Source organism: Schistocerca nitens, chromosome 5 (assembly GCF_023898315.1).
Source record: "Schistocerca nitens isolate TAMUIC-IGC-003100 chromosome 5, iqSchNite1.1, whole genome shotgun sequence".
Taxonomy (NCBI): domain Eukaryota; kingdom Metazoa; phylum Arthropoda; class Insecta; order Orthoptera; family Acrididae; genus Schistocerca; species Schistocerca nitens.
The window spans coordinates 502991993-503019785 of NC_064618.1; the positions used below are offsets into that span (position 1 = coordinate 502991993).

At 40.1% G+C, this 27793-nt stretch overlaps 1 protein-coding gene across 1 annotated transcript in view; it reads left to right on the plus strand.

The window, feature by feature from the left end:
- The window catches only part of LOC126259635 (E3 ubiquitin-protein ligase LRSAM1-like), a 179567-nt gene that overhangs the window by 100350 nt on the left and 51424 nt on the right, over positions 1-27793 (plus strand). Inside the window, exons 7-8 of the mRNA XM_049956560.1 lie at positions 22680-22788; positions 23018-23185. Of these exons, the coding sequence (XP_049812517.1) occupies positions 22680-22788; positions 23018-23185 (277 nt within the window). The remainder of the gene's footprint in view (positions 1-22679; positions 22789-23017; positions 23186-27793) is intronic.

Consider the following 27793-nt stretch of genomic DNA (forward strand, 5'->3'; position numbering starts at 1 on the left):
CACATCCCATAGGTGCATATAGTTAGTTTTGATCGGATATTGTACACTCTCTTAGTTCTAAACGGCTCATATATGACAGCTATAATGATAAGTTAAACTGGCAGGAGTTAATTGTCATTTTCCAATGTACTGTGATGAAGCCTCTCTTGTCCTAGGGGTGGGCCCCTAAAGGCGGAAGAATCAGCAATGATCTGAAAAATCATGAACAAACCAGTCAGTATACCTTCAGTAACTGTGGTCATGTGACATCTATGTGATATTCATCTATTTATGTCAGCTATCTGTTACATACCCGTGGTCTAGGGGTAGCGTCTTTGATTCATAATCAAAACGTCTTCAGTTCCGGGTTCGATCTCCGCCACTGCCTAAATTTTGATAAATAATCAGCATTGGCGGCCGAAGACTTCTGGCATAAGAAGTCAGCCTCATTCTGCCAATGGCCTTGTCAAAGAGGGCTGAGGAGTGGATAGAGGTTCAGGGCACTCTCTTGTCCTAGGGGTGGGCCCCTAAAGGTGGAAGAATCAGCAATGATCAATGACATGAGGATGCAGAAGGCAATGGAAACCACTGCATTAAAGACACGTAACGTGTATCCACAGGACATGTGGCCTGTAATTGAAGAAGTGTCATGATGATTTCTCCATTGGCAAAAGATTCCGGAATAGTCTCCCATTCGGATCTCCAGGAGGGGACTGCCAAGGGGGAGGTTACCATGAGAAAAAGATTGAATAATCAACGAAAGGATAACGTTCTATGAGTTGGGGCGTGGAATGTCAGAAGCTTGAACGTGGTAGGGAAACTAGAAAATCTGAAAAGGGAAATGCAAAGGCTCAATATAGATATAGTATGGGTCAGTGAAGTGAAGTGGAAGGAAGACAAGGATTTGTGGTCAGATGAGTATCGGGTAATATCAACAGCAGCAGAAAATGGTATCACAAGTGTAGGATTCGTTATGAATAGGAAGGTAGGGCAGAGGGTGTGTTACTGTGAACCGTTCAGTGACCGGGTTGTTCTAATCAGAATCGACAGCAGACCAACACTGACAACGATAGTTCAGGTACACATGCTGATGTCGCAAGCTGAAGATGAACAGATAGAGAAAGTGTGTGAGGATATTGAAAGGGTAATGCAATATGTAAAGGGGGACGAAAATCTAATAGCCATGGGCGACTGGAATGCAGTGGTAGGGGAAGGAGTAGAAGAAAAGGTTACAGGAGAATATGGGCTTGGGACAAGGAATGAAAGAGGAGAAGGACTAATTGAGTACTGTAACAAGTTTCAGCTAGTAATAGCGAATACCCTGTTCAAGAATCACAAGAGTAGGAGGTATACTTGGAAAAGGCTGGGAAACACTGAAAGATTTCAATTAGATTACATCATGGTCAGACAGAGATTCCGAAATCAGATACTGGATTGTAAGGCGTACCCAGGAGCAGATATAGACTCGGTTCACAATATAGTAGTGATTAAGAGTAGGCTGAAGTTCAAGACATTAGTCAGGAAGAATCAATACGCAAAGAAGTGGGATACGGAAGTACTAAGGAATGACGAGATACGTTTGAAGTTCTCTAACGCTATAGATACAGCAATAAGGAATAGCGCAGTAGGAAGTACAGTTGAAGAGGAATGGACATCTCTAAAAAGGGCCATCACAGAAGTTGGGAAGGAAAACATAGGTACAAAGAAGGTAGCTGCGAAGAAACCATGGGTAACAGAAGAAATACTTCAGTTGATTGATGAAAGGAGGAAGTACAAACATGTTCCGGGAAAATCGAATACAGAAATACAAGTCGCTGAGGAATGAAATAAATAGGAATTGCAGGGAAGCTAAGACGAAATGGCTGCAGGAAAAATGTGAAGACATCGAAAAAGATATGATTGTCGGAAGGAGAGACTCAGCATACAGGAAAGTCAAAACAACCTTTGGTGACATTAAAAGCAACGGTGGTAACATTAAGAGTGCAACGGGAATTCCACTGTTAAACACAGAGGAGAGAGCAGATAGGTGGAAAGAATGCATTGAAAGCCTCTATGAGGGTGAAGATTTGTCTGATGTGATAGAAGAAGAAACAGGAGTCGATTTAGAAGAGATAGGGGATCCGGTATTAGAATCGGAATTTAAAAGAGCTTTGGAGGACTTACGATCAAATAAGGCAGAAGGGATAGATAACATTCCATCAGGATTTCTAAAATCATTGGGGGACGTGGCAACAAAACGACTATTCACGTTGGTGTGTAGAATATATGAGTCTGGCGACATACCATCTGACTTTCGGAAAAGCATCATCCACACAATTCGGAAGACGGCAAGAGCTGACACGTGCGAGAATTATCACACAATCAGCTAAACAGCTCATGCATCGAAGCTGCTTACAAGAATAATATACAGAAGAATGGAAAAGAAAATTGAGAATGCACTAGGTGACGATCAGTTTGGCGTTAGGAAAAGTAAAGGGACGAGAGAGGCAATTCTGACGTTACGGCTAATAATGGAAGCAAGGCTAAAGAAAAATAAAGACACTTTCATAGGATTTGACAACCTGGAAAAAGCGTTCGACAATATAAAATGGTGCAAGCTTTTCGAGATTCTGAAAAAAGTAGGGGTAAGCTATAGGGAGAGACGGGTCATATACAATATATACAACAACCAAGAGGGAATAATAAGAGTGGACAATCAAGAACGAAGTGCTCGTATTAAGAAGGGTGTAAGACAAGGCTGTAGCCTTTCGCTCCTACTCTTCAATCTGTACATCGAGGAAGCAATGATGGAAATAAAAGAAAGGTTCAGGAGTGGAATTAAAATACAAGGTGAAAGGATATCAACGATACAATTTGCTGATGACAATGCTATCCTGAGTGAAAGTGAAGAAGAATTAAATGATCTGCTGAACGGAGTGAATAGTCTAATGAGTACACAGTATGGTTTGAGAGTAAATCGGAGAAAGACGAAGGTAATGAGAAGTAGTAGAAATGAGAACAGCGAGAAACTTAACATCAGGATTGATGGTCACGAAGCCAATGAAGTTAAGGAATTCTGCTACCTAGGCAGTAAAATAATCAATGACGGACGGAGCAAGGAGAACATCAAAAGCAGACTCGCTATGGCAAAAAAGGCATTTCTGGCTGAGAGAAGTCTACTAATATCAAATACCGGCATTAATTTGAGGAAGAAATATCTGAGGATGTACGTCTGGAGTACAGCATTGTATGGTAGTGAAACATGGACTGTGGGAAAACCGGAACAGAAGAGAATCGAAGCATTTGAGATGTGGTGCTATAGACGAATGTTGAAAATTAGGTGGACTGATAAGGTAAGGAATGAGGAGGTTCTACGCAGAATCGGAGAGGAAAGGAATATGTGGAAAACACTGATAACGAGAAGGGACAGGATGATAGGACATCTGCTAAGACATGAGGGAATGACTTGCATGGTACTAGAGGGAGCTGTAGAGGGCAAAAATTGTAGAGGAAGACAGAGATTGGAATACGTCAAGCAAATAATTGAGGACGTAGGTTGGAAGTGCTACTCTGAGATGAAGAGGTTAGCATAGGAATGGAATTCGTGGCGGGCCGCATCAAACCAGTCAGTAGACTGATGACAAAAAAAAAAAATCTGTTACATCGGTTTTTATAGTTTGTCACCCTGCCATTGTTTTTTGGTTTGACCAAGAGAAGATTTCCCATCACTCTTTCCAGCTAACATGGCCATAGTTCAGAGAAGTTCAGTTACATGTGTCACATGTTCTGCCAACAGTAATTTCTTTACTTTCAATCTTTGTTCACTGATTTAAATGATTGTGGAGTGTTCCATCATTTCAAATTTTCAGGAAGCACCCTCTACTGTCAGTCACATGACCCACGTGCACTTGATTTTGCTGTGTACCATAAACACCTCACAGTCATCAGTGAAAGTTTTCAGTCCTTTACTACTGTATTCATGAAATTGATGTTGTGTTTGTCATAACACTTAGTTTGACCTATTTGTTACCTCATAATCCATCTCATGATCCATATGTTGTGTACACAGTTTGCCATCTCCGCCTAACTGGTTCTCAATACTGTCCTTATTTAGCTAGATAAAAAATCTTGATCATGCAGAAAAATCATAAGAATCAGTAGTCACATAAAAGTAAAATATTAATTGATCACAGAAACAACATAGCTTAATTCCACCTTAACAGAGTTGGTGAACTCTGCCTCTTGGACATAACAGTGGCAGTGTCAGAGGTGGTAGAATTGAATTGTGGAACAAGTACAGGCATAACTGGTCATTATGGTGCTGGAAATCATCTCCTTAAAATGAGGATTGACTGAAAAGTAATGCCTCCACCTTCTTAACTCTTTGACAGTTGGCAGCATTGGTATGCAGCAGGTACTGGTTTGTTCCATAGCCTCTTCTCTACAGCTACAGTTGGCAGGAAGCTTAGCATTGAACGGTTATGTTACAGTGTAAAGTTCGGAACCCTGCACAGTCAGTCAGTCAATGCGATTTAAGCAACATGCAGCCATTGAATTCTTGACAGCAGAAGGTGTAACTCCAAATGAGATTCATCAAAGAATGAAAGCAGTTTATGGTGATTGTGTTGATGTGAGTACTGTGCGTTGTTGGGCAAGTAAGTTTAAAGATGTTGAAGCGGGAACATCTGACCTGCTTGACAAATAAAGAGTTGGATGTCCTGTGACTGCAACCACTGAGTTTTACAAACAAAATGTTGACACATTGATTCAGTACAATCGTCGTATCACTCGGAGAGAAATTGAAAGCCTAATCGGCGTTTCACAAGAACATCGGAAGATCTGTGCATGATGGGTTACCCAGGATGCTGACTCCTGAAATGAAAGCGCACGGACTTGAAATTTGCCAGGAACTCCTCTCACATTACGAGAATGAAGGTGACACCTTTCTCCATTCAATTGTGACAGGAGACGAAATGTGGGTACACCATTATGACTAAGAGATGAAATGTCAGTCTATGGAATATTGACACAAAGACTCGCCTCAGAAAAAGAAATTTAAGAGACAGGCCTCTGGGACGCAGATGGTGTTATCCATGTTGATTTCCTTGAACGTGGAACAAGAATAAATTCAGAGCGTTACATCACAATGCTGCGAACTCCGAAACGACAGCTAACAAGGGTCCAAAAGGAAAGGGGAAATGTTTTCCTGCAACCTGACAATACCAAACCACACACTTCACGTACTACCACAGCAGAACTTCTGAGAGTGAATCTCACCACCGTACGGCATCCTCCATACAGTCCAGCTTTAGCATCGTCTGACTTCCACCTGTTCGCTATAATGAAAGACGATCTGCGGAGACATCATTATGATTCTGATGGAGAAAAAATTTGTGTTAAGTTCTGTGGGACCAAACTACTGAGGTCATTGGTCCCTAAGCTTACAACTACTTAATTTAACTTAAACTAACTTAAGCTAAGGACAACACACACGCACATGCCCGAGGGAGGACTCGAACCTTCGACGGGGGCAGCCGCGCAAACTCTGACAACGCGCGTAGACCACGCAGCTACCCCGTGCGGATCTGATGAAGATGTTGACGGAACTGTGAGACTGTGGCTGTGGAAACAGTGTGTTGACTTCTTCTGTGACAGCTTCAGAAAACTTGTTCATCGTTGGCAGAAATTTATCCAATTGGCTGGTGGTTATGTGGAAAAGTGAATATTGGTAATTAAAGACCATATTCTAAGGATTATTTGTGCATTCAATTTATTAAAATATTCCCATCCAAACCCAATTAACGAAGATGGAGGCATTACTTTTCATTCAACCATTGTAATCACCATCTACATGTAGATCTATGCCAGCCACCTCCCAGAAAAAGTCACCCAAACTAGGGTAATATGTGGAAATGAGGGGCATATTTCAGATGACTTTGCAGTATGGGCAAACTAAAGAATGAGAGCACGGTCCAAAACTACTCACCACGCAAGAATTCCCTGGGCTTTTGTCATTCGTGTGTGTGGTGTAATATGTGCTCCAGAAGAGCAAATTAGACATACACACAGCTGTTTTCAGTTCTGCCACATGTCTACAAGTAAGTAGGGGAAATATGGAACAGCCTGTCAAAGAGTGTACAGTCAAGAAGACCTTTGTGTAGTATCAGTACACATTTCTAAAGCACATCTTTCATTGTACACTTACAGTTAAGACAAGAGAGTATACTACATTAATGTTTGTAAAACAGTATCACACATAAACAAGTTTGACAGCCAGTTGTGCAGCTTCTAATTTAATGTATTATTTAGTGTGCTATTGTGACAGTCTCATATTAATGTATTCTGAGCAGTTTTGTGATCTGTATTTGAGATATACGTAAACCACCATGGGAACTTGCTCCCCCTGCTGCTGTCACTCTCCCCCCCCCCCCACCCCCCCTTCTCGTTCCCTGAAATCTGGAGAACCAAGTTTTTATTCATATATTAATTGGATAACCATCAGTTCTCTGAGATAATAAGTTTTTAGAGTCACCTATAAAATTTCATTGTTAAAGCATGACATGTCTGGTAAAATTTCTGTGGATGCTCATGAATATGCCCAGAACTTCACTCCAGTTCTTTGTATGTCCTTATGAACTGACAGATAATTTAATAGCTGCCAAAAGAGGAATTGGTAATTTCTCAAGGCGAAGAAGTGAGGAATAATGCAGAGAGAGAATACTTCCTGGCAGATTAAAACCATGTGTCAGACTGGGACTCATGTCTGGGACCTTTGCCTTTGTTTCATTTCGAATAAAATTCTCAAGCTTTCATCAACAGTCCACACCATTGTCTTCAGGAAGACACTGGCAGGGACAGCTGTCAAAACATGGAGTGTTTTATTCAAAGTGACTCACAGTCAGCATGAATACCAAGAAAATCTATTGAGGCATGCCACCAGAGAAAATTTTGTGGACGTGGAAGATCCTAGAGGCATAGAATGTAGGTTTGGTGGGAATCTTTCCTGGATGGGAGGAAGATTGCATCCAGTCAGTGATGATGTCATTAGCATCTGAGAAGTGCTCCAGTTGGGGAATAACTGGAAAGAAACTGGTAATGTCCTATTCAAAATAACCATCCTGGGATTTGTATATGACATCCAATCAAGCTAATAAATGAATTTAAGAAAATTTCTAATGTCTGTTGATTTCCTCATCCTTAACATTAAGAATTTGTCTCAATAATTAAATTTTATCATCTTGCATTTGCATTCAAGTGTTTGAAGTGATTTATTTTACTTTCCATTTTTTAAAATCAGAGTTCTGAATTGATGACCAGTTCATATCCCCAGTCTTAAAAGTTTTGAGCTAAGGATGTGTTTAAATTTACAATAAAGACCATGGTCACAGACAAAAATATAATATGTACATAGATAGCATAATTTCAGTGCTATGTTTTGTTTGATCTATGTCTTCTACATTATTTTTATTTTATGGATTTTTAGTTGAGTTTCTAAAATGAAATATGACGAAAATTAATAACTTTATTTGCATAAAACCATGAATCATTTTGTTAATCAAGGACTGTAATTTCTTGTTTTACATTGCAAGAAATAATATTATTCAATTGTCTATATCCATCTCTCTACTCAACAAGCTACTTTCAGTATGCAGTAGAAGGTACTTAGTGCACCATTATCACTTCCCTCTTAGAAGAAAGATTAAGGAAAGGCAAACCTACGTTTCTAGCATTTGTAGACTTAGAGAAAGCTTTTGACAATGTTGACTGGAATACTCTCTTTCAAATTCTAAAGGTGGCAGGGGTAAAATACAGGGAACGAAAGGCAATTTACAATTTGTACAGAAACCAGATGGCAGTTATAAGAGTCGAGGGACATGAAAGGGAAGGAGCGGTTGGGAAGGGAGTGAGACAGGGTTGTAGCCTCTCCCCGATGTTGTTCAATCTGTATATTGAGCAAGCAGTAGAGGAAACAAAAGAAAAATTCGGAGTAGGTATTAAAATTCATGGAGAAGAAATAAAAACTTTGAGGTTCGCCGTTGACATTGTAATTCTGTCAGAGACAGCAAAGGACTTGGAAGAGCAGTTGAATGGAATGGACAGTGTCTTGAAAGGAGGATATAAGATGAACATCAACAAAAGCAAAACAAGGATAATGGAATGTAGTCTAATTAAGTCGGGTGATGCTGAGGGAATTAGATTAGGAAATGAGACACTAAAAGTAGTAAAGGAGTTTTGCTATTTGGGGAGCAAAATAACTGATGATGGTCGAAGTAGAGAGGATATAAAATGTAGACTGGCAATGGCAAGGAAAGTGTTTCTGAATAAGAGAAATTTGTTAACATCGAGTATAGGTTTAAGTGTCAGGAAGTCATTTCTGAAAGTATTTGTATGGAGTGTAGCCATGTATGGAAGTGAAACGTGGACGATAACTAGTTTGGACAAGAAGAGAATAGAAGCTTTCGAAATGTGGTGCTACAGAAGAATGCTGAAGATTAGATGGGTAGATTACATAACTAATGAGGAAGTATTGAATAGGATTGGGGAGAAGAGAAGTTTGTGGCACAACTTGACCAGAAGAAGGGATCGGTTGGTAGGACATGTTCTGAGGCATCAAGGGATCACCAATTTAGTATTGGAGGGCAGCGTGGAGGGTAAAAATCGTAGAGGGAGACCAGGAGATGGATGCACTAAGCAGATTCAGAAGGATGTAGGTTGCAGTAGGTACTGGGAGATGAAAAAGCTTGCACAGGATAGAGTAGCATGGAGAGCTGCATCAAACCAGTCTCAGGACTGAAGACCACAACAACAACACATCACTTCCCCCTTTCCAGTTATAAGCTTGTTCTTCTGTAGCTGTATTTATTTGACTTGATAATACCAGCAGTGTTAAAATTTTCTGGATTTGTATTGGAAAGAAAAATCACATTACCCTAACTTTTTTCTATGAATTTTTGTCTTTCGGTTTCTTTTATTTCATTTCAGTCTTTAAGACCATTTTCATCACATTCAACAGCAATTTACATTTTTTGCAGTTTAAGTCAGTTCTGTATTTTCCAACAATAAATTGGGTTTCGGGATTTGCAGTTTCAAAATGTTGTATGATTTGTGACAATGTATTTCTGTTCTTCCATTATTGTACCTAAAACCACATTTAAAGTAAGTCTTTTAGTTATAACGTCAAGTTGAACACACATATTTCAAAAACGACACAACACATGTAAGTCACAGAGCAAGTAGACAAAGTAAGACATGTGTACACGGTAACATTCTAATCAGCCTGAGTCCAAGTCTAGCGGCTGCTGGGTGGCTGACCGCTTAGGTGGCACGGCTGCTGCATGGCTGGCAGACAGCACCGCATGTAGCAGACGCGCGTAACTGCGCGGCGGCACTTTGAAAGATCGGCGAGTCGCAACACTTTTACCATCTGACACAACTTTTTCTGACTGTGTTGTTCTGTGATCCTGCATTAAAGAAGAACCATCCAATTCTATTGATGAATAGTATTGATTTTCTAATTCTTCTCAATTTCGTATTCTTAGATGTATTTGAAGTTTTAAAGCCCTTGTTTTATCTCTCTTAACATTATTCTCAATTGTTTGTATTGTTTTTTATAAAGTAATATTGGTACAACATCCATTCATTCAAACCATACATTATTTTCATTATCATAAACTGTCAAAAGTTGTTTGCCAACAAACATGTGAAATAATGTCATTATTCTTTCAGACTGAAATATTTTATCCCTCTGGTTTTATAAGTAATACACATTGACCTGTCTAAAGCTATAAATGTATTCTTTCAATATTTTATTTCTCTGGAAACAACTTTTTCATTTATTGTTGAATGGTATTCACATTATGTTGTAAGGTGCAAATGGCATTATTGGCCGGGAGTCCCACCTGGAATGTTTGGCCAGCTGGTGCATCTCTCTACATTTGGTGCCACTTCAGCAATGTGCGTATTGGTGGTGATAAAGTGACAATGAGGACGACACACGCAAACTCAGTCGCAAGCAGGAAGAATCCCTGCTCTCGTCTGGGATTGAACACACAGTCCACAGCACTAACCATATGACCGCGAGTTGCTGACCTCATAGCTTATTTATATAGTGGGCGTCTGTAGGCCGCATTTTCTGTTCAGAAGAGTATTGTATTTGATCATTATCCCATAATCTAACACATACATGATTATCGCTGTGCTCCCAACCTGGTGCAAGACTTCTGATATGTGACAACTTCCATGTGTGTAGTGTCAATTTTGCTTCTTACTTTATTATATACCTTCTTATTTGGCTTCGAAAGGATGAATGGAACACATTATCCACCTTTCCAGTAAATAAAAATCCAAGGTAAGGAAATGAATCTTCAACCTGCTCTGTTAATAATCCTGTGCACTAACCAGTAGACCACAGTGGCATTTCCTTTTGCAGCTATCAGAAGACAAGTAATTGTTGTATTCTTTGGTAGAAGGTAGATAGTGTTAATTGTGTTTCTTGTACAAGCTCTTGGTTGAGGCCTTACCTCAGCAAACAAACAAGTGAAGGACTCCCAAAACTACTTTTAGTTGTTGTTACTCCTTACATAAGTCAAATCCAGTTACAATTAAGAGTGTTCAATGACTGAAACGGCAGAGTGAGGTGTGCAGTGGTTAGCACACTGAACTCATATTCAGTAGAATGACAGTTAAAATTTGCATCTGGCCATTCAGATTTAGGGTTTCCTCGATTTACATAAATTGCTCCAGGAAAATTCCAGGATGGTTCCAGTGGAAGCGTGTGGCTGATTTCCTTCCCCATCCTTGAAACATTCTGAGGTTCTGCTCCATCTCTTACGATCTCATTGTTGATGGAACATTAAATCCTAATCATCCTTCTTTTCCATCTGCTATTGAAAGGTGCTGTAACACCTTGACAGTTGCCTGTCTGTACAGTGTGTAATAGGGAGTCGTCACATTGCAACAGTTATGTTTGGGGACGGTAAATTATGGATTAGAAAGACCAGCTGTCATTCCTCGATCCTCCACTGACATTTGGACACCTCACTGAAAGTTTCTCCAGCAGAGTTCAACCCGTCATATTAATATCCCCCGATAAGTGTCTGGATACTTTCTATCAGGTAGTGTGTATTATGTACTGTTGTAGGAAGTGTTACTGTGAAATGCATTGTCTGTCATTTCCATTTTATTTAAATGCCATGTTTGAATAAATAAAATATTTATAATATACTACATTGTTCTACTTTAGTTTGACATGTTTTACTGTTCTGATAAATATTGTTGATTCATGATTTCCTCTGAAGTTAATGTTCTTAGGAACAACTCCTGATTTCCTGCGTGGTACGTTTATAACATAATATTTTTGTAACATACTCTCCTTTAAATCATCATTACTTTAATCATGAAAAAGAGTCAAAAATTGTTTGCCACTATTGTGAATGGAATGTAACAAATACCTGGAATGACTAAAAGAACCAACAGAGACAGGCTGACCAGCTTTCGGTTGTCACCAACAAAATACTGAGCAATGATGGAAAGACAACAACAAAGCAAAGATAAGTGGAGGTGCTATGAAAAAAAATAAGTCCAGCAGGTAATCCAGAGTAACCAATGATGTAGCACAGTGGGAAAACAAGAACAACAGTACAACACTGAAGTCAGAGCTGTGACACAGCTTTAAGGGGAGCCGGAGGTGATCAAATCCAAAAAAATTACGACCTTTTTTTTATTTTTTTTTAATACTGAAAATTAATTGGAACATTCCTCTTTAATGTAAACTTTGAATTATTGTTCTACTCGCCCTAGAAGTGGAGTTATTACCATTTTCCCCCACGCCTGCAGAGGAAATGGGTGGCCGCTGAATGCATCTAACACCCTCTCGTGACTTCCTGGCGAACTGCTTGGGATTTTCTCAGCCTGTTACGCATACAGCGCCTTATGTTACGCATACAGCGAGTGTGCAAGGGTTGGCTACATTGTTTTCTGTGACAAATATTACCTGTATTTCCTTACAGCTTACTCCTATTTTCCTCAGAATTTCTAACATCTTGCTCCATTTAATATTGTTGTACACTTTTGTTCTGGTTAGGATGCCACATTTTAGTAACCGTGTATATAAGAAGAGGAAGAACATAGGGAAAAGAAAATTAACACTAATACCAAGTTGCGATACTACAATGAATAAGAGCGCGGAACATAGTCTCTTTGCTGTTCACCGTTTCAAATTAGTTCAGTGTTGCGCCTGTTGTTGGTAGTATTATACTTCTTGTGTAAAGTGGGTAATATGCAGTATGTACAAGAATCAGGAGGGAACAATAAAACCAGTTTTTCGTAACTTAGCACAGCCAGAATTGTTACACAAATGTCTACACAGAAAGACGCAGAATCCTAATGAGAGCGTAAACAATTTGATTTGGAAAGTGATTTCTAAAAGGGTGTTTGTAAGCATAAAAACACTGCACTTTGGCTTTTATGTTGCAATAGCAACCTACAACCAAGGGAACAGTGTGAAGTGTGAAGTTCTGAAGGCATTAGGATTTACAGCTGGGGTGAACACTGTACAAGCACTAAGAAATATTGACAGAGAAAGGATAAGAGGAGCAGAAAGAAGAGAAAGGCATATGAAGTATGATGGAACAACAGGCCAGAAAAGAAACAGAAGAGGAAGCTTTTGGAGGATGAAGAAGAAGACCCTGATAATCCATCCTATAGTGCAGGAATGTATTGAGAAACTTTGATAGCCATTTCCCGTAAATTAGAATTTTTCGAATATAAGGAACATTTTCTCAAAATCCACTCAAGCTAGAGAGATGAAATTTTTATACAGCACTCCTAGTGGTCAAACTTACATTTTAACACAGCCATTTGGCAATATATTCAGTAGTTTCATTTCAGTTTAATTATAAAGCAATTATTTGTAAAAAAAATTTGGGTCATTAATAAAAAAATAATTGGAAGGAAACTAGAAAAGATACTCCAAAATCCCTCTGTCATAACTGCAATACTAAACCACTCTATATGTAAAAAAAATTCAAATTTTTCTATTTGGTAGTTTATTCATAAATGTTCCTCAAACTTAGTGATTTTAACATGGGCAGCATAGACACCTCCAGCTCCCCTTAAGATATGACCACAAATGCTAATTGGCCTTCAAGATAGGCATGGCTTTGTGACTCATTAAGGCCAGAACTGTAGTGTGGTGCCACTAGCATTCACAGATGTAGCAGTGGCATCTAACAGTCAAAGTTGAATTTACTGCTCTCCAGTAGGCTTTCAAAATCACCAGGCCAGATACCAAATCCCACCCCCTGTGAAATAGGCATGCAGGGCTGGGAGAAGCAACCAGAGTGATGTTTCGGAAGGTAAACTGGCAGTATGATTACTGCCCTGCACTTTAAGCCTTCTGGCTGGTGTGAGGAACAGGGAGCACCTGGCAAAGTAGTGGGATGCAGTGATATGGGTAATGTTGACTGCGATTGCAGAGAATGCTTGGAGACTTCTTTGCCTGCATCTATGCAAACTGCTGCTGGGGTTCTGTAATGCAAGTTATACCAGTGCAGTTATGGGCCCAGCATAGGCAGGCTTTCCAGGTCCAGTTGGACCACCAACAGTGGTGCAATCATTAGGTGTGGATGGAGTTGGTAGATATGACAGTGCTCCAAACCCCTAGAGGAGTCAGTTGTCGTAAGGTGCTGCCCAAGGGTGGTAACTGCTGTAGCCAGTGTCCATGCGTCTTTTGTCTCTGTAAAAGTGTTGTGCCTTCACCATTGGAGGATGGGTGAAATGGCAGACTAAACAGGTGTTTGTTGCCAGTCAAAGAACAGAATTGTTCAATAGTGTTGCTGTGAATTGGGCTTCATTGTCTGACACGATGTTTTGAGGAGCCCATCTATGGTGAGAGTCTGGATGAGTGCATTGTAGTGGATGACATGCTGTCTGCATATGGATTGTAAGCATCCATGACAGTAAGCCATATTGTGCCCTAAAAAGGGCCTACTAAGTTCAAATAAATGTGGTCCCAGAGGTGATGGGGGAAGGGCCAGAGGGTGATGATGGGCACAAGTAGAAGAGCTGTGCACCATGGCTTCCACGTCCTTGTTTAGCACTGGCTGGTAAGCATGTTGCCACATGAGGGCCTTCATCTGTGAATCCCCCATTGCATGCGATAGAGTAGCTGTAAGACTTGAGGCCACAGGGTTTTTCAGGATAAAGATATGGTGAGTATCCACCTAAGCATCAATCAGGGGGCCATTGGTGATGACCAACAGATGGTGGAAGAGGCAGGTGCAGGCTGGAGCTCCAGATTGACATTCTTTGAAAAGTGTCTGGGTGACCCCTCAGGGACAGTGTGTGTGACTCGCTGCAAGAGAGGGTCACGATGAGTGATTTGAATAACTGTAATGCGAAACTTGTCAAAAGTTGGTCACCATTCCTTATCTATGTGGAAACATGGGATTTCGTACTGGTCAAAGGCTGGGATGAATCCCACAGGCAGATGAGGTAGAGCATCCGCATGCATGTGTTATGTTGTGAGGTTGTATTTCATGGTATAAATATAGAAGTTGAGCAAAAGCTTGCAATGGTTGGATCATTGCACTGTACATTCTAGATGACTGGAATGCAATCCAAATAGTGCTACCAGCTGTTTGTGGTTGACAATTAAACTGACCTTTGTTCCAGACAGGTAGACATGGAACCTCTTAATTGTAAAGACAATCGCTAAAGTTTTTTTTTTTTTTTTTTTTTTTTTTTTTTTTTTTTTTTTTTTTTTTTTATCATCTAGGATTTGTTCTTATGAGTGGGTGTCAACGTCTTTGACACACAGGCTCAGTAACATCATTATTCCTACACAAGAGCCCTGCACCAATGCCATATGGAAAGGCATCTGTGCCTAAAATCAGTGGACATGGTGGAGAAAAGGGCATAAGGCAGGGCGCTACATGCAGCATGCACTTCAACTTCACAGCAGCTGTCCACCTGTACTGAATACCTTTCTCCCTCAACTGGTTTAGTGGAGACTTGATATGGAACTTGAGTGATAATTCACCGTTCTCAATCAAGCCTGCAGCTCCTGTACGTTTTAGGGGCTAGGTAGAGAGTCAATAGCCATGACTTTGCAGTCAGTGGACTGGATCCTTTCTTTGTCAAGCAATTGTCTGAGTTATCCACCAGCTCATGAAAAAAATTGGTATTTAAGTAAGCGGCACTTTAGCCCTGCATCATGCAACATAGTAAATAGGGCGCTAAGGCTGCGCAGGTGGTCCTGACTTGCAGTGCCCATGACAATTAGTTAGAGCAAGCAAGGATGGATATGGGTAACTGTTCCGATATTCTCTGGAAAATTGCCAGAATGATAGCGACCTAAAAGGCAAGTGCTTGTATTTGTATTAGCCAAAGGGAATGTTGATTATCATGATGCATTGTGACTCCTCATCGAGACAGATCTGCAAATATACATTGGCAAGGTCTGTCTTAGAAAAATATCCACCTTCGATAAGCTTTGTGAGGAGGTTGTCTGTACGTGGTATTAGGTAGGTCTTTACTTGTGCCTGGGCATTGATTGTCGGTATGAAGTTTACACACATCGAGAGGGAGTCATTGGGTTTCTTAACACCTACCAGGGATGTCCCCCAAGTGTTGGTTTTAACAGGTTCAGTCTCCCCAGCCTCATGGCTGCAGTTGAGTTTCTGCTCAATGCCCTTCCATAAGGAGATTGGAATGGGTCGTGCCCAGCAGAAACGGAGCACTGCGTCTGGACACAAGATATGAGCCTGGAAATCTACGGCATAACCCAGACCGTGTTTGAAAGTAGTTGCAAAAGTGGCACAAAGGTCATTGAGTCCCTCAGGAGAAAATCATGCCCAAGGTGACAGAATGCAAACAATGTGAAGTTTTCCAGACCAAAAATGTTCCTGGATGAGCAGCTATTGATAACTAATAGTTTTATCAGCTGTGTGACCTTTTTGTAGGCAATAGTGGTCACAAATTGACCGCAGAGGGGAATCTGCATCTACATTACTACTCTGCAATTCACAATTAAGTGCCTTGCTGAGGGTTCATCAGACCACCATCACGTTATTTTTCTGTTGTTCCATTCTCGATCAGCACATAGCCGTTAAATCTTTCCGTGTGAGATCTGTTACTTATTACAATGCTCAATTCTCCCTGTCTAGGTGGATGCCAACAAAATATTTTTGCATTTGGAGTTTGGTGATTGAAATTTCATAAAAAGATCCTGCTGCAAGAAAAGAGAAAAACAGAAAAAGATAAAAGCCTTTGGTTTAATGATTTCCACCCTAATTCACGTATTATGTCTGTGGCATTCTGTCTCCTATTTCATGAAAATACAAAATGAGTTGCCCTTTTGAACTTTTCCTGTGTTCTCTATCAGTCTTATCTTATGCAGATCCCACACCATGTAGCATTACTCCAGAAGAGGACGGACAAGAATAATTGTAATCCCTAAGTATTCAGTTAAATTCAAAGCCTTTAGATTTGTGTGATTTATTACATAACTGAAATGTAGCAGATTCCTTTTAGTACTCATGTAAATTACTTCACACTTGTCATTATTCAGAGTCAGTTTCCACTTTTCGTACCATACAGATATGTTTAAATCATTTTGTGATTAGTTTTGATTGAATTGTCACCATAAGTGACCAACAAACGGGAGGGTTCGGCCAATTCTGGGGACTTCAGATGAACATACATTTGGAGGTTCACCAAGAAAACAGAAGTCCTGTGTCCACCTGGAAGTTGAAGTCTTGGTTCGCAATTGTGAAGTTGATGAACAACTTAATAGTGATAGGGCCACCCTGAGGAACAATTGCATGAACTTCATGCACCACCCATAGCACATGCCTAGAACAGGGTTCAGTGTCTGCTGGTTTATGGCAGTCTGCTGGTTTATGGCAGTTCGGAGATGCTCATGTTTTCCACAATGGACACAGTGTGCCCACTGATCCAGACAGTCCACATTCATGTGCACTGCAAAACACTCTGGACATACAGAAGACCCTGGTGCCCTCACTGACATTATGTTACAGGCTTTTCAGGAGCTATCACCACGTCAGAAATGGATGAATCACTGTACCATAATGTGGGAAGTGGTTTATGAGTATTCTTTGAACTAACAAATGTGACAATAGGCGTGCACAGGGGGCAATAGGTGGAGGCACTGCCCATGTTTCGAAGCTGTCTGGAAATGCACATTGCTAGCAACATCAGTCAGCACCCCAAGTGAAGCAAAGCAATATTTCATTATACCACATTGTGCCACAACTACACTCATGCTCATAAATTAAGGATAATTGCAGAATGTGGTGCCACACAACGTGGCACTACACATAACTGGCGCTAATGGCATAGGCACATAGGGAACATACATGACACAGATCTGTAAGTCCATGGTATTGGTGATAAGTTGAGAAAACCATCCCGAATTACCTGTGCTACAAAACACCACTGTTTCCTGTGCAGGTACCCTGAAATCAATATGGGATAGGATCGCCATGCACACGTACACAGGCCACACAATGGGTTGGCATACTCTGGATCAGGTGGTTGAGAAGCTGCTGGGGTATAGCCTCCCATTCTTGCACCAGTGCCTGTCAAGAGTTCCTGAAGTGTCCTAGGGGTTTGAAGACATGCAGCAATATGTTGACCGAGAGCGTCCCAGACATTCTCGATGGGGTTTAGGTCTGGAGAACAGGCAGGCCACTCCATTCACCTGATATCTTCTGTTTCAAGGTACTCCTCCACAATGGCAGCTCGTTGGGGCCGTGCGTTGTCATCCATCAGGAGGAAGGTGGGACCCACTGCACCCCTGAAAAGGCAGACATACTGGTGCAAAATGTCCCAATACACCTGACCTGTTACAGTTTCTCTATCAAAGAAATGCAGGGGTGTACGTGTACCAGTCATAATCCCACCCCACACCATCAAACCATGACCTCCATACAGGTCCCTTTCAAGGACATTAAGGGGTTGGTATCTGGTTCACGCCAGATGAAAACCCGGCGAGAATCACTGTTCGGACTATACCTAGACGCGTCCGTGAACATAACCTGGGACCACTGTTCCAATGACCATGTACTGTGTTCTTGACACCAGGCTTTACGGGCTCTCCTGTGACCAGGGGTCAGTGGAATGCACCTTGCTGGTCTCGGGCAAATAAACCATGTCTGTTCTATCGTCTGTAGACTGTGTGTCTGGAGAGAACTGTTCCAGAGGCTGCGGTAACGTCCCGAGCAAGACTACCTACAGTACTTCATGGCTGTCTGCGGGCACTGATGGTGAGATATCGGTCTCCTTGTGGTGTTGTACACTGTGGACGTCCCGTACTGTAGCGTCTGGACATGTTTCCTGTCTGCTGGAATTGTTGCCATAATCTTGAGATCACACTTTGTGGCACACTGAGGGCCCATGCTATGACCTGCTGTGTTTGACCAGCCTCCAGTTGCCCTAGTATTCTACCCTTCATAATGTCATCAATATGTGTTCTTTGAGCCATTTTCAACACACAGTCACTATTAGAATGTCTGAAAACATATGCACACTTACTCTCTGCACCCTACTCTGACATGCACCAACGCACCTCTGCATATGTGGACTGCTGCCTGCGCCACCATGCAACAACCGCAGGTCAAATGCTCCGCATGGTCATACCCTGAGGTGATTTAAACCCGGAAACCGCCTACCAGAGCATTGTTTCACCATGTATCAGCATTATCCTTAATTTATGAGCAAGAGTGTACATTTAGCATTGTGATCTGTAAGATCTGCCACAAACTAGGAGATAAGTGGCTGCCATGTGCAAACCATAGTGACATGCTCCATAATTGTGCTGCTACCATCATCTCTGATATATTCTGAAGATGATAATCGTGGGTATTTCAGTAGTTACATATTTATGGAATTTTGCCTCAGTTCATTAAAGTTTCCATTGATGCTCTCCTCTCTTCCACTAATTGAAGCTGTCTTCTGATTTATACCTCCTAGCAAGTGGGTCAAAATCATCTTCTGAAGTTGTTTCACTGCGGAAGATCATAACACTGTCCCTCCTTTCAATCGTCGTACAAATGTGGAAATGGCAGATATTGAGATAATCGATCGCGGAGCTGAAAAGCAGCTACAATCACTTAGTAGTGGAAAGGCTTCAGGGCCAGATGAGATACCTATAAGATTCTATAACGATTATGCGAAAGAACTTGCTCCCTTTCTAGAAGTAATTTATCATAGATCGCTTGAGCAACGAAAGGTACCTAATGACTGGAAAAAAAACACTGGTCATTCTTGTTTTTAAGAAAGGGCGTAAGACAGATTCACATAATTATACACCTATATCGTTGACGTCAATCTGTTGTAGAATTATGGAACATGTTTTATGCTTAAGAATTATGACGTTTTTGGAAAACAAACAGCTCCTCTATAAAAATCAACATGGATTCCACAGATAGACATCCTGTGAAACTCAGCTCGTTCTGTTCCTCCATGAGATCCGCGGCACAGTGGACAACAGCGCTCGGGCTGATGCCATGTTCCTTGACTTCAGTAAGGCGTTTGACACCATCCCGTATTGCCGTTAAATGAAAAAAAAATACAAGCTTACGGAGTATCGGAGCAGACCTGCGATTGGATTCAGGACTTTCTTGCAGATGGAAATCAACACGTCCCTCTTAATGGAACTAAATTGACAGAGGTAAAGGTAATATCTGGAGTACTATGGGGAAATGTGATAGGCCTGTTACTGTTCACAATATATATACATGATCTAGTAGGAAGTGTTGGATGCTCTTTAAGGCTATTTGCAGATGATACAGTTGTTTATACCAAAGTATCAACGTCAGAAGATAGTAAGAATTTGCAGAATGACCTGCAGAGAATTGATGAATGATGCAGACTCTGAACCTAAATAAATGTAACATATTGCGCAGACATAGGAAAAGAAATCCACTACTATACAGCCACGCTGTTGATGACAAACAGCTGGAGACAGCATCTGCCATAAAATATCTAGGCATAACTATCCAGAATGACCTTAAGTGGAATGAACATATAAAACAGATAGTGGGAAAAGCAGACACAAGACTCAGATACATCAGAAGAATCTTAGGGAAATGTAACTCACCCATGAAAGAAGTGGCTTATAAGGTGCTTGTTCCCCTGACTCTGGAGTATTGTCAATCTGTCTGGAATCCCTATCAGATAGGACTGATAGAGGAGAAGAGAAGATTCTATGAAGAGTGGTGTATTTCGTCATGGGATCGTTTAGCTGGTGAGAAAGCAATACAGAGATGCTAAACAAACTCCACTGGCAGACGTTACAAGAGAGACGTTCTGCTGTTGAAATTTCAGGACAGCACTTTTCAGGAGGAGTCGGACAGCATATTACTTCTCCCCACATACATCTCGCGTATTGACCACAAGGAGAAAATTCAAGAAATTACAGCCAATACAGAGACTTAGAGATAGTCATTCATCCCACACACTATTCGCGAGTGGAAAAGGGTTGGAGGGAACAGATAGTGGTACTGAAAGCACCCTCCGCCACACACCATTATGTGACTTGCGGAATATGATGTAGATGTAGATCTTTTGGTACTGTTCTTTCTACTTTAGTATCCTGAAAAGTTTCTATTAACATCATGAAAAATCATGAGTTTTAGGCTAAGCCATTGCTGGAACAGTCTGAAGCACTAGAATCCACCCAGAAGCCAGTTGTACTGAATAAATCAAGTCACATGATTATTGCCTACTAGTAGAGATACTTACACTGGACACAGCCTGAAACGTCTGCTGTGACCTGCCACAGTTGGCAAAATTCTTACAGTTTCATTGCATTATATATCTGCTGTGGTGGTCTCTCATCTCACATCATATTTGTTTAAACTTACTCCGAATTAAAATAAATCCCACTTCTATAGGAAACAAATAAAGAAAGTAACAATATTGTGAAAAGGAAAGTTGCTACTCACCATATAGCGGAGATGCTGAGTTGCAGATAGGCACAACAAAAAGACTGTCACAAATAATAGCTTTCAGCCAGTAAGGCCTTCATCAGAAGTAGACGGCAAACACACACACACACACACACACACACACACACACACGTGCGCGCCTGCAGTCTCAGGCAACTGTGGCTTCAGTTGCCCGAGACTGCAGGTGTGTGTGTGTGTGTGTGTGTGTGTGTGTGTGAGAGAGAGAGAGAGAGAGAGAGAGAGAGAGAGAGAGAGAGAGAGCCATCTAATTCTGATGAAGGCCTTACTGGCTGAAAGCTATTATTTGTGACAGTCTTTTTGTTGTGCCCATCTGCAACTCAGCATCTCTGCAACTTTCCTTTCCACAATATTGTTACATTCCATCCTGGATTTTCCATTTTTTAATAAAGAAAGTATGTTCCCTAAGGCTAAAAAGCAATATGTCACAACTGGTCTCATATTTGAGAGGAGTGTCTTTGAAATCCCCAGCCAACTAATCTGGTTTAGGTTATTTGTGGTTTCTCTCAGTTATATGAAATGAGTGCAGAATGTTACTTTTGATAAGATCATATGTGAATTATTTTCTCCATCTTGTCCAATCCAAGCTTGTTTCTAATTATCTTGTTATTGGTGGGACATTAAACTGTAATCTTCAATCCATTTTTCTTCTTTCTTTGCTTCCAGGAGCTTATTAGTCTTACTCAGAAAATTGTCTTAAAATTTCATGCTATTTGAAATTTCCTGGCAGATTAAAACTGTGTGCCGGACCGAGACTCGAGCTCGCTATTTGTCAGTCCTTGTGCTATAATTATATCAATACTTATACACATAAATTTTGATCTTTCACTGTATCTGCTTCACAATCTGTAAGTGCTGAAGTGAAATCTGTGAATACTAAAATGCGCATATATACATCCTTGCCTCAGTATATACTCCACTTCCCCCAACCTCTCCCCCTACCCCAACCTCTCCCCCTCCCCCCTCAGATCAGACACTAAATTGCGATGATATGTACTATTGAGTTGGTACCACCATGCATCACACCTGTGGACATCCCATTCAAATCCATCTCTGCCATGTATGCCTTGATCAACCCAACAGAGTTCTATTTCCTCTCACATTCATTTAGGCTGCTGAAAAGACATAGCCTAGGGACTCCATCGCAAGCTTTGAAGAGCCTGACAAAAGTGCATCTGCAGAAAGCTCCAATCTTTTTCCAGCTCAGCCTCATAGAGTGTGCCCGTTCCATAATGATCTTTCTACCTGAAAGCCTCCTGGCTACTCTAAAATTTCTTTCATGATTAATCGCTTTTAATTTTTCTAAACTTGCTGGGGATGTAACTTTGTATGCTATTCTTAGTGGATATACTTCCATGTTTGTTTTCAATCTCTTTTGTTGGTGTGCTGATGCAGTGGGAGACTGCAATGGATTTCATTTTCTCCAGGGTGTCCATGGACTCTCTTATTGACTGGCAAGATTGTAAATTTTTGTCTGGAGCCTTTACCCTTCTTTCCCTAGCACCTCCACAGATATTATGCCTTTTCCTGTAATTTAGCTTGATGCTCACTGGCCTCACATCCTCAGTAGTGTCTTCAGTGTCATCTTCCACTTTGCATGATTATTATCTGGAAAAATAACATTCAGTTAATCATTTAGCAATTCTTTGCCCTTTCAAGATTATTTTTATTTTATAAATCTAATGTTGCATGATTCTTGTAATAATTATAGTATTACTGTTTCGTTTGCAGTTGCTGGGAGATTTACTGGAACAACAGATCAGACTGGAAGATGAGATACAGCGTGCTCACCGAGAGCGTGAATCAGAAAGACGACGTTTAATCGAACATTTGCAAACAGGTATGACAACTGAAATTGTGATTGGACCCAAAAAATCTTTTTTGTTAACATCTCAGAATTTTAAACTCCTCATTGTAGAAAGTTGCAAATTTGTTCTTCTTATGTATCAGGTAGTTGAGCACCAGTGTAATTTCTTGATCACTTGTGATGCTATCTGGCAGTTTTACCAGTTTCCGTTTGCAAAGGACAATTTTGTGTTGTGCATAATTTACTTTCATTTGTGTTTCAGTTGAGCAAACAACAGACCATATGATTTCTCAACTGCTGTCATTAAGTGCAAGCGAAGCTAATGTGGAACATTTGCAGCTTCTCTTAGAGAAAGAACGACAGCAAGAAGAGCAGCTTTTCAATTTACGACAAGAGGAGTATCAGCACCTGCATCAACAGGAAATACTTAGTGAGTATGATAAGGAAGATAAAATTGATCATGCTGCTTGTGTAATACTGTAACACACTTGTAGGATACCACAGAAAGTAAAGTATCCCAGAAACAAAATACAGGTTGATTCTTGCAGAGGAGATAATAGCAAACAGCCTCTTTTTATAATGCTATTTACTCAAATAAATAGCACCATTACTGATTCCGAACCCCCTGGTTTGTCATCAGATGTCTTGTTCACTTTAAGATACATTTTTGTTGTATTTTACATTAGTTTTTTGTACTTTTTCAAATTATTAATGTTAATTTGTTTACGTCATTTGTGGTTTGAAATCATTATAAGGCACAGTTACCATTAAATACACAGTTTCACACATTGTGTTTTGGTTGTAGGGCACCACCAGCCCAAGGAATTTTCACCGTATGGGGGAGTAAAAAGTGAAAGTAATGTAAACTACTACAGGAATGTATCCCAATGTGAACAAGCCATCTGATGACAAAACTGTCAGTTGGAAACCAGTAATGGTACTACTTACATGAGTAAATAGCATTATAAAAATTGACTGGTTGCTGTCATCTTCTTCACAAGAATCAGCCTGTGTTTTGTTATTTTGTATACAATCACAGTCTCAAAATGTGTTTTCAACAAAATAGCAGAAATAAAATATTAGCAGTTAATTCCACATTTTTGTTGTTGTTCTGGTCTTCAGTCCAAAGACTGCTCTGATTCAACTCTCCACGCTGCTATATCCTGTGCAAGCCTCTGCGTGACTGTTGCATCCACATCCATTTGAACTGGCTTACAGCCTTGGTCCCCCCACTATTTTGAGCACCATTATGAAATTGATAATTATTTCACTCCATAGACTGTGTAATATCAGTCACTTCTTTTGGTTAAGATGTGCAATAAATTTCTTTTTTTCCCAATTTGATTCAGTACCTCCTCATCAGTTACTCCATTTATCCGTCTAATCTTCAGCATTCTTTTGTTGCACCACATTCCAAAAGTTTCTGTTCTCTTCTTGTCTGAAGTGCTTATCTTCTATTTTTTCACTTCTGTACCAGGGCATACTCTAGAAAAATACTTTCAGAAAAGACTTGGTAATGTTGAAATTTATATTTGTGTTAACAAATTCCTCTTTTTATACTTCTTGTGTTACAGACTGTTTGCATTTTACATCCTCTCTACTTCGGCAATCGTCAGCTATTTTGGTGCCCAAATAGCAAAACTCATCTGCTGTTTATTCACAGTAAGAAATACATATTGCTAGAAGTTTTTAAAAAAGTGTTACTAGTTTTTTTATATCTGCAGGATTGTCTAAATCCCAAGAGAAGCAAAGTAGTCATGAATTTAACTCATTTCATATGAGCAATATTTTCATACTGCTACCACATTGGATGTAACAAATTGTACACTTATACATAATTTCCTGTACATACTGTTTCCTTGTTCACACACACATTGTGTCATAACTTATATGCTATCTTGTGGCAAGAGCCTCATAGGTGTGTATTGGCTACTTTCTACTCATCTTTACAGCTCCTATTCTTTGTGGTCCATTTCATCCCCTCCTCCCCCCTCCCCCCCCCTCTCTCTCTCTCTCTCTCTCTCTCTCTCTCTCTCTCTCTCTGTGTGTGTGTGTGTGTGTGTGTGTGTGTGTGTGTGTGTGTGTGTGTGTGTGTGTGCGCGTGCGTGCGTGCGTGCGCCTGCCCCTGAGTGCTACAACACCAAGAAGGATCACTTCTCGGCTTTTGGCAAGATCAACGTGTAGTTTTTTTTTAAGGAAAAATGTTCAAGGACACACACTTTATTTAATGTTTATAATAATAAACAAAATCACCAACAACTTTTATTTCATAACATGTACCGGATCCTTTGACCCAAAGACAAACACTCTCTTGCTCATTTATTTTGCGATGATTCCGAGTCCTCAAAACAAAAGGCATGTTACTAGTAAAATAAGATGTTCCAATGTCCCTATTGAACACCTCACTTACCTTTATTTGTCTTTGCAAACCCTAACCAGTGGCATTTGTACCCATTAATGTTTGCAAACGGAGAGGGGGTGGCAGTGGTCCTCTCCTGTAATCTGGAACACACACTTTATATTTCTTCCAAAAGCAGAATTTTCATTAATTTGTAGAAATGATTGTCTCTGATTCTGTTAAACCTCAGATTTAGTCTATGCTGGCATAAGGTTGCTAATTGTGATCCGAAGTGCTCTGTTCTTCTCAATCATGACATAATTTAGGTTTTTCTTACTTGGCTTATTGTTCACAAAAAATAGTGCCTCTTCCTTTATCTCTGCAGTTGTTTGGATGCTACCCCACAGTGAAGATGGATCCAAACCTTTGTTGCAGACAGTTTTCTTTGCTGTGATAGATGCCTGCAGGTAAACTTGTCACAACAGTGACGCAACTTCGGACCTTAAATGTCAGATATCAGTTAATTTAAATTGGACTACAGTATATATGACCATCATATGCTGTTAGTTCCCAGGACTACACCCCCTCCCAGCACTAGTTAATAATCACAACATTACATCTTTTGCCCATGGACAGCTTAGATTGTAGCCAGCTTGTTGAGACTAGATTGAATTTTAAAGAGCAAATCAGTTGTGGTAGATGCTAAAAGATACTGTCATTTCTTATAGTAAGTCTGTTCTTCAGTGCGTGGCTGCAAATGTGTCAGTTGGGAAACATGAAATTTTCATCAACAGCACAAAATTCTGAAAACTGGTAGGACTGTTCAACAATATGTCAAACCAGGAGTCTGAAGAAGGACTTTCTTGGTCCAGTCCTATGTATTAAAAGTGTTTCCACTGTTTAATTTTAGTGTATGTTTAGGAGGATTATCACAGGCATCTAAATGAATGCTGGGTCTGGGTGAATCTTTACAACAGTGATGCAGAACATGCAGCTTTCAACATAAATATTTCTTCAACTTGCTGTTCAAATTTAAGAAATAATATTGCTGGATATGAATGTTTGTTAGGAGATTTACACTAAAAAATTCCTGTTAGATTAGAAATGCATGCTGAATTGAGAATCAAACCCATAACTTTTGCTATTCGTGGGCAAATGATCTACCAACTAAACTGACCAAGCGTGACATTCAGCTTGCCTTCACAGGTTTACTTCTGGCAGGAACTCTCTTCTACCTTTCAAACGTCGCAGAAGTTTCCCTGCTTACCTAGTTGGACTAGCACTCCTGGAAAAAATATCATGGAGAAACAGCTTAGCCATAGCCTGGAGAATGGTTTCCAGAATTAATTTTCACTTTGCAATTGAGTGTGTGCTGATTTGAAACTTTGTGGCAAATTAAAACTGTGTGGCAGACCATGACTTGAACTTGAATCTTTTGCCTTGAAGTCTGGAAAGTAGGACAGAGGTACTGGTGGAAGTACTGCTGTGAGGGTGCTTCGTGAGCTGTACATTGATAGCGGGGAGCATTTTCCTACAAAAGGCATATGTTCTGTGTTCAAATCGTAGTTCATTACACAATTTTAATCCACCAGGAAGCAACAGTGTGATTTACAGTTTATGTCCAAAATAATTTTACAAACTTCTGTGAGTGGGTTTCTCACTCTAACAGAAGAAACAGGCTATAATGACAGATACACACAAATCTTTCATTAATGAAAGAACGTTCTTCAAAACCATGATGTCAGAAACCAATCGTGAATGTCCAAAATGTCCTCACTGCATGCACACACCATGGACTGTTGTAAACTTTGGAACCCCAATAGACGGCATAAAATAGTTTTACTTATATCCATGACAGTTTGATGAAGTGTCCCTGCATTAGGAAAGTCCACTGCACATACAAGTTATGTGAGATGATCTCTCAGATAATAATAAAAGGTATTGACTCCCAAGAAGTGTGTAGTCTGTGGCGCTGGTTCTCACCATTGTATACCTTGTCCTTCACAGATATTATCTAGTGCATCTTCAATAATGTGACTGAAGTATACTTATTTATACATTTTACATACTTTCATTTCCTGTTGTCATATAGGATTATCTGCAGGAGTAATTCAGCCAATCGAAAGACGATATGTAATGCAGCAGTACAAATACTGCGCACAATATGTGACTATACACAATGCAAAACTTGCTTCAAAAGTTGTGGAATTATAGTACTCATTTTCCAATACTCAATACATAATAATAATAATAATAATAATAATAATAATAATAATGATGAAAATTGATTATGAATGAACTGTGATTTGTGAAACCACATTACACCATACAAAAATAATTTCTGTGAAGAGTTTTCTCATAGTGTAGGATTCATTGCGGGATCTTTATTTGTGTGTAAACATTTTTAACACATGATAGGCTGATACATAATGAGAAATTAGGGCTGTGGAAATTAAACATTAAATTTAAATATGTATTACTAGCCTCTCACAACAAAATACATCTTGCTAGACACTCCCATTCTACAAATTATATGATCATTTACTCCAAGAATTGAAGACTTGCTAGCTGCATGATTGGAAAGTGTGTTGGCCATAAAGAGAGATCTATTCTTCCATAATTTAGCTAATTCTTTGGAAATTATTAATTGCAGTGATGGAAATAGTAAGTAAGCTGTAGCAAAGAATCAGCAGCTACTTA